We start from the raw sequence: 12,145 nt of genomic DNA on the forward strand, positions 1-12,145 counted from the left end.
AGAAGAAGAAAAAAAGAAAAAGATTACCCGGCTCATTTATGCACCGTGTTCGATGTTCATTAATTCTGTTTTTATTTGCCAAGCGAAATATTACACATATCTAAAATAGGTTTGTTCACCAGGCTACTATGTCTACTCACGACTCAGCCAACATGAAGCTTCCACCTATACAGTCCACGGCTGGAGCCGTACCGGTCCGGAATGAAAAAGGTTAGACTTAAATGATGTAAAGGCTAATGGTAACTGAAGCATTAGTCTTGTTTAGCCCGATAACGACGTTGCTTCTTGTCGATTTGGTAAAAAAAATATAGACCCTTGCCCCCAAAAATTGGAAAACATGGAAGAATTAATTTATTTCCACATATCTTTTGAAAACGTCAGTAAATCAAAGCTTTGGGGCAATTCAAACTACTTATTTGTACATACATTTACCTTCCAGTTCATAAAACCCACGAAATCAGGAATTCAAAAAATTCGAATACTTTGAAATCACCATTTCTCTTTTGTAGAAAAAGAATAAATAAATTAGGGTCACTAAAGTCAAAATACGCTACTTTCAAAACAATATGTTAATTTTCAATACTTGGTTGAAAATCCCTTTGCCTTTATCACTGTCTCGATTTACCTTGGCATTACCTGGGAGTTATTGAAGACCAGATTTCCTTGATATTTGCTGTCAGTTTTTTTTTTTTTTTGGGGGGGGGCCTGGTGATCTTCATTTCAGCCATGACAATACCCCATAGATTCTTACTGGGATTTAGATCTAGCAAAATGGCTGGCCAGTAAAGCACTGTTATGACACTGCATCAAAACAGGTTTTTGTGCTTCTGGCTGTATGGGCAGTGGCCAGGTTCTGTTGGAAGACGAAATCTGCATCTCCACACAGATCCTCAGCCGAAGGAATCCTAAAGTCCTCCAAAACATTCTGATAGAGTGTTGGGGTAACCTTGGATATAAGACGACAGAGCTTACAAACACCTCCACTGGTCATTGGACCCCAAATCATGACTGGATATTTTATGCTGCACCTCAAGAAACTTGGATTTTATTGTTTCCTCCAAACCTTGGGACCTTGATTCCCAAATGAAGGAAACATGTTAATTATACTGTTTCCTCCACAAACCTTGGGACCTCGATTCCCAAATGAAAGACACATGTTACTTTTAGTGGAAAACAGGACCTGGGACCACTTGACTTTCCATTGATATGCTTGGACACAGCAGTCTCTGAACAACCAACCTCCTTTGCCATGAACTTTTGTGGCTTACCCATCCTATGGGGGGTATAAGTGATGGTCTTCTGGCCATTTGTCAAGTCTCCAGTCTTCCACATATGGAATCCAATTGAGAAAATTGACCCCTCTGTACAGGGCACTTAACCACGCCTCCTGAAGTGACGTCACGCCACGTGCGTGAACGTCAGACAAACAATTAGCAAAAATGGCGGCGCAGCAAGAAAAGAATAGAGCGAAACTGTCCGATTTACCGGCTGATTTCTCACTCGCATTCTTAGCTCACAGTGAAATATCGTTGAAAAGCAGACAGCAGGGCTTCAAGTATTTCAGCGAGGGGTATTTCAATGGTATTTCCATGCATATCGACGGAGAAACCATTGATATTAGTGCAAGATCTTTCCGTAGTCAGAGGAAGACCGAGAAGCCACATAATATAATATATTATAACCCAAAGACGAATTCGTCATTGACAGTTTCCTATTTTCGTGTTACCTATCACATTTGTGTGCAGAATCTGTATGTGTATCTGTATAGCCGTTTGTGAACCGCCGTATGAAGGAAAAGAAGGCGAGGCTTGATTTACGAGTTGTTTCTTTCGTTTTCTTTGTGTAACATCACGCGCTCCCCTCAATAATTATTCTTGAATTAGTGCCGAACCTACGTAAGTCTCGACCGAGTACGACAATCACACTTTAGTGTCCTCAAACATCCTTCCTTCAGTCTTGGTGTCTCTGTGCACGTCAAAGGCTTTTAGGACTGCTAGTCCGGTTTAGCTTAGCTCACCGCCATCAAAGCGACACGTTTGTACAGTCAGATCATCGCAAAATATCGCTCAACACAGATCAAGTGTGTCAATCATTCACACTTAGCTATGTTATGCAAGCGAAGAACTGCTAATTCATTTATATGAGACATGTATTGAAAATCCAATATGGGGCATGCCTTCGTGCAAACACAGTCCGGTTTACCGTAGCCAGCAACAAAGCGACACGTTTGTGCAGTAGGATCATGGCAAAATATCGCTCAACACAGATCAAGTGTGTCAATCATTCACACTTAGCTATGTTATGCAAGCGGAGAACTGCTAATTCATTAATATGAGACATGTATTGAAAATCAAATATAGGGCACACCTTCGTGCAAACAAACAGTCTGGTTTAGCGTCGCTCGGGAGCGCCGAACAGAGACACGTTTGTGCAGTCAGATCATCGCAAAATATCACTTATAAAGTCCGTGACTACACCTCTTAACCATATCTTTTGTTAAAGAACACAAATACGAGATAAAACGCTAACAAAAGCTGTACTGGACCATGCAATGTTGTCTGAGGGAAGGGGCGTGGTTTATGCAGATCTCTGGCCTCTGATTGGTCAGCGACGCAGATTACGCAATTTCTACGGAGGGGTCAATCGAAACAAGCTCGAGTAATTTAATGAGTATCTGGAGTAACTTTTGGAATTGGTTTTGAGTTTAGCAAATGATGCATATATGTGAGTGACTCTCAGTTTAAAACATTTATGGCCAGGAAAATTTGGGCTGATTTCTTCACAGGATTTAATTGTTTTGAATTCCCGATTTATTTATTTCATTTATTGAAAAGCTGTCACGTCAAATTATTTAAAAATAAACAAATGGATGAAATAGTTAAAATTGTACAGTTTTGGAGCTAAGGAAATAAATAAAATTTACCATGATATGAAATATTTTTTTAAACGGTCTGTATATGTTGGTGTTAATGGTTTAAACAAGGGGTTCAAACTCAATTTGCCCTGGGGCCGCTGGAGGCTGAGGCTGGGCCGCAACCTCAGTGCACATGGACTTATGTGGAATTTAAACTAAAAATATATATTTTTTTTTTTACACAAAATAACATGATGCTGGTGTTTTCAACTTGTGTGCAAAACGTCTAAAAAAACCAAAACAAATTAAGCCCAGTTGATGTCACACGCCATCTAACTCACCGTGATTGGTCTGCTCTGCTCAAAACACTGTAAAAGTGCCATCCATATAAAACTCGAGGGCCGCACTACCAATATACTTTTATAGTAAGGTGGGCCCCACAAAACATTCCGTCAATTTGAGACCTCTGGTTTAAACCGTATCCTTACCTGAGAAATACCAATGAGATATATGATGTTGGCTACTCTGACTCACAATCAACATTACAGTAAAGAGGTTAAAGAACAATATGTTGTTGTTATAATAATAGAATTTGATCCAATTTAGATGACATTAAGTTAAAGAACAATATTGTAGAATAATATACAATCCTTTTGTTTTTGACATTTTTAATGAAACTAACCTACAGTAAATAAAACTTTTATTGTGGTGCATAAAGCCCGTTTGAATCAGTTATAGCTTATCATTGTTGGTACCTTTTTTATTTTAGTTGCTCTTGACTATAAAAATGTATTTTGTGCAAATTCTGTCCATAAAATAACTGAAAAAATTGAATCATTCATTCATTGTCCCTGGCGAGCTGGACCCTGTCCTAACTGACCCTGGGCAAGAGGTGGAGTACACTGAATTCGCCGGTAACCAATTATTGGACACATTGAAAACAAATAAAAATTCACATTCACACACCACGTTCGTTCACCATGACGCCACAGTGGTTTAGTAGAAATCTATAAATCGTATTCAATTATCTCTTAAAAAAAAAAAAAAAAATTCAGGTGAAATCTCAATGGAGAAGGTGAAGGTGAAAAGATACGTATCAGGAAAACGTCCAGACTATGCACCAATGGAGTCATCAGATGAGGAAGAGGAGGATTTCCGGTTTGTTAAAAAGGGAAAGGAAATGGAACCTGAGATAGAACAGGAGGAAGAGGAGGTATCTGACCCACGTCTAAAGCGTTTGCTCAACCGTGTCTCTGAGGATGTGGAGGAGAGGTATCGCACATTTCTTAACATTCGATATTTTGAGCTCCGCACACTAACAGTAAGCATATTAAAATTTGGCATTGTTTTCATCTTTACTCAGGCTTGCGAGACATCGACAGATTGTCGAGCCTGAAGTTGTCGCAGAGAGTAGCGAAGACTCTGATGAAGGGACGTGGCATCCTCAACGTGAGGAGAGCAGTGAAGATGAAGAGGAGGAAGAGGAAGAAGTTGACGATGAGGTACACATCCAAAAATAATCAAATACAATTGTTGGGCATAATTCCAACATTATTTTGATCATGTGGTTCTCAGTTTACAACTGTATCAATGCATTTTGAGATTACAAACTGTGTGCACTGAACTAGTCTGCGCAGCGGTGTAATAATGCGTTGTTGGCCAGAAGGCAAGCACTATTACTGCTGTACACACTTATTGTTTCTCATTGAAATGTCAAAGTTTCCAACACAATCCAGACTCTGGGGTGAGGGTCTTCATTGGCTAGTTGAGTTGCGATGAAAAGACTAGTAAAGAGACAAAGACAGAAAACAAGGAAAGGGGTTTGAGCAATTGAGTGACGGACTCGAGAACAGTAGGTTCAACAGCAGTATTAATCGCATGGGGAAACAAGTAATTATGACTTTACAATTCAGTTAGCATAGGTTAATAATAGACTACTGGTAAATAAAATATTATTTGTGCAGGAAATCGAGAGACGTCGTGCAATGATGCGTCAACGAGCTTTGGAACGCAAGACTGAAGAAATGGAGATCTTGGAGGTGGAGGAGGAAGGCAAATCAGGGGAGGAATCAGAGTCTGAGTCTGAGTATGAGGAGTATACAGATAGTGAAGATGAAGCTGAGCCCAGGCTGAAACCAGTATTCATTCGCAAGTAAAAGCTGCTTCTATAATCCACGACTGCTGTGTTCCACATTCTCTGCTGTCAGTCTTTTTAACCAATCCCATCTGATTTCTTTATCAGCAATTCTTAATTGCTATAGTCATGTCTCATCACAACAATTACAGCACCCCATATTTTTGGAAAAAACATTTTTTTTATTTTTGCTGATTTATTTACAAAACGAGTATCAAAAAGAAAAATATATACCCTTTTCATGCCTTTGGTGTTTACATATCAGTAAAGTTAAATTGGTACACCCTGAATGTGTTTGCCACGCAGAAAAGACAGAGTAACTGTGGCAGAGCGGGAAGCGGAACAGCAGAAGCAAAGGGAGCTAGAGGCCGAGGCCAAGAGGCAGCAAGAGGAACGGAGACGTTACACACTGAAGATTGTTGAAGAGGAGGCCAAGAAGGAGTTTGAGGAGAATCGGCGTACCCTGGCTGCTCTGGATACACTCGACACAGATGGCGAGAATGAGGAGGAGGAGTATGAAGCCTGGAAAGTTCGAGAACTGAAACGAATTAAGAAGGACAGAGAAGCTAGAGAAGTGTGAGTGGAAAGTAACATTTTATCCTCACAAGAGTTGCAGGAGTGCTGGAGCCTACCCCAGCTCAAAATTGCTCAATTCTAAAACACTGCTTGAATAACAGTAATCTGGCCTTGATTATCTTGGCAGGATGGAGAAGGAAAAGGTAGAAATTGAGCGATTCCGCAATATGAAGGATGAGGAGCGCAGGACTGAGCTCCGCAACAATGGCAAAATCATCACCAACAAAGCATCCAAAGGGAAATACAAGTTCCTTCAGAAGTACTACCACAGAGGAGCCTTCTTTTTGGTGCGTTGCAACACCCCAGTGCATTGTGGGTCATGCTATTTATAGTAAATCCCATCTGCCGTGGTGTAGAATTGGATGGCTTATGGACCACATATTTTATTTGGACAAAAAATAGCATTACATGCAAGGAAGAAAATGCAATGTAACTAGCAGAAGTAAAAATGTTGGATCGGGACATCCCTTGTAAAAGGTCTGGGTCCTTTGTTTGAATAACATGTTTCCTGTTGCAGGATGAAGAAGACGAGGTTTACAAGAGAGACTTTAGTGCACCTACTCTCGAGGATCACTTCAACAAAACCATCTTGCCTAAAGTCATGCAGGTTAACACTTCTTTCGTACAACAGCAACATTTACTTTAATACATTTGAAATGTGTATGTGCTATGGGAGAAAACATTGTCACAGTAGCCTTAAAACTACTATTTTCTACATTGTTAGAAATGTATTTTGTTTGACAGATTGTCTTTTATCCCAATAAGGTCAAGAACTTTGGCCGGTCCGGACGTACTAAGTATACTCATCTGGTGGATCAGGACACCACGTCATTTGATTCTGCGTGGGCTCAGGAAAGTGCTCAGAACAACAAGTTCTTTAAGCAGAAAGCAGCTGGAGTTAGAGATGTCTTTGAGAGACCCGCAGTGAAGAGGAAGAAGACATAATTTGTCGGTGCACTCAGTCCTTGCCTGGACTCTACAGATTGTTTCAATCAATCTTAAAAGACTACATTAAGATATTTGAAAAATGATGTGTAGTTTCCCCTGTATTTTGACCAATGTTCGTCTCAGATGAAACATTCAAATGTGAAATCTGTTGGGGGTTCAACAGCAAAACTGGTTCTCGATTACTCAAAACCTCTTTGAGAGCGAGTCAGAGATGTACAGTGGTTCTGTACATATTCACCTTGGTTTGACTTTGAAATATGCAATTAAATGTATTTTCACAATTTAAGTAGTATATAAGTTGTATAAACAAGCACTCAAAGACAATGGAATTTCATTTTTTTTATTGTGAAAAGTTTTCTTCCCTTCCAAAGATTAAACCACATTTACTTTGAAGACTTAATCCAGACGAAGTTGGTCTCAGGAAAAACAGTGTCCTGTGTGGCCGTGTGCACCTTCAGCTGGTCAGAGCCACCAGAGCTTCCACTACGTTGCCCATGTGTTCTCGCAGACTTCGTTCTGCTGTGAACCTTGAAATCTCCATCTCTGACATCTATGTCACAACATGACTGTTAATATCAATGAACACCATTTCAAAAATAATGGGTGAACATTTGAAAATGCAAATATTTGTAAGTGCACATGTAACACCTCTAAATAATTTTTGTTGTATTCTCTTCTAACAGTTATGTTCTCTGTGTGAGATGGACAGAGGTATGCATGTTCTGCCTGCCAGCAGGTGGCGGTGGGGTGTCTACTGATGCAGTTGGCTGGAGAAGACTGTGAAATGTGCTTCTGTCCTTTTGTCTTTTCTTCGGTTGCCTCTGGGGTTTTTGTCCTACACTATCCTGAGCAGGTTGCTCAAGTAAAGTATGACAAGGCATCAACATGTTCTGATGGAGAATTCTGCCTCTCCCCGCCCCTTGTTCAGGTTTCTTATACACTGGGCTATTTTCCCCCTTTGGCGAGACAACAGTGTGGATTTGCTCTTCCCAGTGTGAGTGCAACTTCCCAGGGCCCCCACGCTCTGACATATTTCTAACCAGAACTCTGTCACCCGTTAAAACCATTGAGCTTTGCCGCTTTTGGTCATCTTTCCTTTTGCTGTAGTCCTTTTGTTTTCACTGCAACATCGTACACTTTCCTTTGTTCTTGCCATTTTTGAGCATGTTGTTGTGACTTATATCCTTCCTCCTCATTTATCCCTAAAATTGAATCAATGGGCAAAGGGGGATGTCTTCCATAAAGCAAACAGAAGGCAGAGAATCCTGTTGCTTCAGTTGTTATGCAGTTATAGGTGTGTACCACTTTATTCACATAGTCACTCCAGTTTCCCTTTTTCTCCTCATCCAAGGTCCTCAGCATTGACAGGGTACAATTAAATCTTCCGACTGGGTTCCCCTGTGGGTGGTAAGGAGTGGTTCTTGAGTTGGTAATGCTTCTAATCTTACAACTGATTCTAAAATTCTTTACCCTGACCGTGATGTATATTTGCAAGAAGACCAAATTTTAAAGCAAAATCATCAAAAATCTTTGATGCCGCAGTTCTGCTTTATTTGTTCCGGGTTGTGTAGACTTGTGCAAATTTAGTTAAGTTATCCATGATCAGAAAAATATACTCATACCTGCTTTTTTTTTCCCAAGGTGAAGATAGTCCATAAAACCATCTCAAATGGTGCTGTTACAGGTACATGACACATGGACTGCAGGTTTTTTCTGGATGTTACAATTACAATCTTGAGTGATGAAAAATACAATATCCTTTTGCATCCTTGGCCAATAAAATCTGTTTCTAGCTAAGTGCAGAACCCATTCTACCCCCCAGGCGACCCATTTCAGAGAAGGTATATGTACACCAGTTCTTCATACTGATTAAGTAGCACAGTTTGAGTGCAGGTTGCAGTTCTCCGTTTCAACAGACCCTCATGAGAAATGAAAAGTCTTTTCCATTTGTGAAACAGCTGCTTGACCTTTGCCATTTTGGTGTAAATGACCCATTTTCTTAGCTACCCAGCTTTCTTCTCCAGCCAACTGCATCAGCAGATACCCCACCGCCACCTGCTGGCAGGCAGAACATGCAAACCTCTGTCCATCTCCCACACACAGAGAACATAATAATATGACAACGCTTAGCTTAGAATAGATACGTACTTCAAAACAAATTATTTACAGGTGTTACACATACAACCTCTTCCCACAAATTGAGCTGTTGAAAAAGGCATTTCAATCAGTTCTTTCCCTTTTACATTTTTGATGTTATTCTGCATCCATGTTGCTTTTAAATATTTTTATTTAAACCAACTGGGTTTCACAACTGTTTAATTGCTTTGCATTTCATTGGAGCTGTATGCTGTACACTTCACTAGTTTAGTGGAAATTGATGTGTTCTACTTTTACAGAGGATCTCCTGCCCTGCTTTCAAAACCCTACGGATCAAAACTACTGGTATCACTTTTGCTCCCATCATTAACCTAGGTTATATGTGCATGTATAAAACCGTCATGGATAAGATACTGAAACTTCAAACCTATAATGTGACTAGATATTAGGGATTCCAGAAATACTGACAGACTTACAATTAACTCCACATCCTCTTTCTTGATAGTGACTTTGGCCAACTCTTTCTCTCTGCAAGATCAAATGACAAATCGTTGTTTTCATTGCAATCTTAAAAAAATACTCAGGCAGTATTTCTATAGCGGAGATGTAACAGCTTAAGTGAATGTGCAATATGTATGATGAAGATATTCATCTTTTCAGTTAATTTCATCCATCCATTCATTTTCTGTCCACATGAGGAGTGCTGGAGGCTATCCCTGGTGTCATCGGGCAGGAGGCAGGGTACACCCTGAATTGGTTGCCAGCCAATTGAAGGGCACAAAGAACTATTTACACTCACTAAGGGTAATTTAGAGTCTCCAATTAATGCATGTTTTTGTAACGTGAGAGGAAACTGGAGTGCCGGGAGAAAACCCACACAGGCACGGGGAGAACATGTAAACTCCGCACAGGCGGGCCAGGATTTCAATCCCGGTCCTCAGAACTGTGAGGGCTACACTGGGCACACTACAGCTGTGCCAACCCTTTCAATTAATTTATATAGTAAAACTTGTTGTGCAGTATGTTTTTTAATTCGTACAATGATAAAATGGAAACTTTCAATGGTTCATATTGAGGCTGATGATCTTACCTCTCTTGTTTGGCTTTCTGTTCACGTGACCTTCTATCTCCAATTACTGACATAGCCTGTAGCAACAAATATAGAGTATTCATATACAACTAAAAATACTGTTTTTAAATGCTCATTTATTTAGGGGGAAAAAAAACTTTAGTGACCTGCCCCTCTGTGAAAAATGTATTCACCCCCTTCTTAATTAAAATTTACTGGGGCTAGTTACAACTTTCGTTTAATTTCCTCTGATCACACCTGCACTTGATTACCTCCAGACCTGTTAAATGAATAAATCACTTAAACAGTATGTCCTGACAAAATCAAGTTGGACAAATGATTGAAAGAAATATGCAACAAAATGACACAATCCAAACAAATTCAACAGGAGTCAATAAAAAGTAATTGACATCTGTCAGTCTTGAAATGGTTACAAAGCCATTTCTACAGCATTAGGATTCCACTGAACCATAGAGAGAGAGACATTAACCTCTCATGGAAAACAGTAAAATGAGTCTTCCAGGAATCCACAAAGGAACTCAGGACAACTTCTAACTAACTGTAGGCTTCCTTTGCCCCAGTTCAGGTCTGTGATGATAAGAATAAGTTAGGAAAATGGCATTAAGACAAACCAAGGCTGACCAAAATTAACATATAAGCTTATCTGAATTTTGCATAAAAAAGGGGGAAAAAACATCTAAAAGATGACTTCTGAGCGAGTATTATGTAGACTGATAAAATGTACGTTGACCTTTTTGGAAGGTGTCACATTATATTTGGCATAAGTGGAGCACACCATTTCAGAAAAAGAACAAACTTGACAGTGGTAGTGTGATGGTTTTGGGTTGCTTTCGCATTCAGGAGCTGGGGAACTTGCTGTGATTGATAGAACCATGAATTCTGTGAATTCTGCTCTTTATCAGAAAATCCTGGAGAAGTAGTCCATGACCTCAATATGAAGCACACTTGGGTTCTGCAGCAGGATAACGGTCCAAAACATACCAGCAACTGAACTTCTGAATGGCTTAAAAAATAAATTGAAGCATTTCCAGTGGCCTAGTTAAAGTCCAAACTTGCATCCAATTGAAATGCAGCACTGTGACCTTAAAAAGGCTATTCAGACTTGAAAACTCTCCATTTCTTCAGAATTAAAAGAATTCTGCTAGGAAGAGTGGGACAAAATATCTCCACAAATGTCAGAGACGCATTCATTACCAGTTAATGAAAAAAACTTTAGTTCAAATATTGCAGCCGTGGATGGCCATAAAAGTTATTTGGTTTAAGGGGTCCATTTTTCATACAGGGCCAAGTAACTGTCTGTTTTTCCCCGAAAAAGTCAACTCACTATTTAAAAACAAAATTTGAAGTTAGTCCAATCGGTTACTTTTATAATACACACAAACATTTGTTTGATGCGGTTAAGCATGAAAGTGGGTAAACCATGTGCTATATGTGCTAAACTATAGGCACTACGTGTATGTATTTGAAAACGTTTTCAAAAACAACAAAAGGATTTTACAAGTGACAAATGCCATGGTACTTTAATGGATTGTCCGCTTCACATCGTGGGTGGAAGATATAATGTTTAATAACCAACTCAACAGCAAGAAGTTCTCTTACCGTTTGTAAGTCAGAACTGGATATTTCTTTCTCCTCGGCATAATCAGTCACCCTCTCCAAATCTGCAGCACCGCTGTCATGTTTCCGAGGCTTTTCTGCTGGCTTCCCCGTACAGTTTTCATCACCTTCCAGGTCCAAATCGACATCACCCTCGGTCGCCATTTTGCGAAGAAACACAGGCTGGAAATTCTTCTTCTCCAGACAAACCAAGCGCTATTTTGATAAATACCGCCTTCTACAGGTAGTTTATGTTATTGCATTGTTATTGTTATTAAATCAAGAAATGTGTCTAAATTGTGCATGTTTTAAGAACAAGTTGATTTGATTGTCATTTTATTTATTAATGTAATGTATAGTTCAATAAAATAAAACCAGCAGTCAGTTCCAATAATGTCTATTCCATTTAGAGAAGTTGGTAGATTGCACTTGCCTTTGGAACACTAACTTTTCATCATGAAAATCAACACGCTCCCTTATCTTCATGTGGCAGAAGTAGAGACCAATTTCTCTGCATAGGCAGTGTGGAAAAAAATAATACACAATCTTGTAAATTCACAGTATTTAGTCATAATATGGGCTTCCGGTCCCCGAACTGGTGACAACAAATCGAAGAAGCTCCGACCTGCACGACCATTCAGTACTAAATCCTGCTGAATTTGGACCGAATGTTTGTGAGTACACGATGTGGGACGCCTCTGGTGACGACTTCAGTGGACTCAACTCATCATCTGTATAATCTTAAAACCCAATTTGGAGCCATATTCTTTCGCAATGAAGCTGCGTGGCCTAGCCTTGCCAAGCTCGCGAACATTAAGTACCGTATGTAATCTAATATATAATAATAATA

At 39.7% G+C, this 12,145-nt stretch overlaps 2 protein-coding genes across 5 annotated transcripts; one reads left to right on the plus strand and one right to left on the minus strand.

Moving 5' to 3' along the window:
* mfap1 (microfibril associated protein 1) lies at positions 1-6,595 on the plus strand. The gene is made up of 8 exons (XM_061815744.1): positions 1-210; positions 3,910-4,126; positions 4,218-4,356; positions 4,819-5,006; positions 5,295-5,564; positions 5,692-5,851; positions 6,082-6,171; positions 6,330-6,595. The coding sequence occupies exons 1-8, from the start codon at positions 129-131 to the stop codon at positions 6,507-6,509; spliced, it is 1,326 nt and encodes a 441-aa protein (XP_061671728.1). The 5' UTR covers positions 1-128; the 3' UTR covers positions 6,510-6,595.
* A 243-nt stretch (positions 6,596-6,838) lies between these two features.
* hypk (huntingtin interacting protein K) lies at positions 6,839-11,500 on the minus strand. 4 transcript variants are annotated; one of them, XM_061815749.1, is made up of 5 exons: positions 11,299-11,497; positions 9,700-9,755; positions 9,086-9,137; positions 8,135-8,225; positions 7,090-7,910 (listed from the first exon to the last, which is right to left on the minus strand). In XM_061815749.1, the coding sequence occupies exons 1-4, from the start codon at positions 11,458-11,460 to the stop codon at positions 8,178-8,180; spliced, it is 318 nt and encodes a 105-aa protein (XP_061671733.1). In that variant the 5' UTR covers positions 11,461-11,497; the 3' UTR covers positions 7,090-7,910; positions 8,135-8,177. The 4 variants fall into 4 exon arrangements, with proteins under 4 accessions (XP_061671729.1, XP_061671730.1, XP_061671732.1 ...); XM_061815745.1 differs by lacking the exons at positions 7,090-7,910; positions 8,135-8,225 and adding an exon at positions 6,839-7,078 and having other exon boundaries at positions 11,299-11,500; XM_061815746.1 differs by lacking the exons at positions 7,090-7,910; positions 8,135-8,225 and adding an exon at positions 6,839-7,062 and having other exon boundaries at positions 11,299-11,491.
* Between the last annotated feature and the right edge of the window lie 645 nt (positions 11,501-12,145).

Source organism: Syngnathoides biaculeatus, chromosome 3, assembly GCF_019802595.1.
Source record: "Syngnathoides biaculeatus isolate LvHL_M chromosome 3, ASM1980259v1, whole genome shotgun sequence".
NCBI lineage: Eukaryota > Metazoa > Chordata > Actinopteri > Syngnathiformes > Syngnathidae > Syngnathoides > Syngnathoides biaculeatus.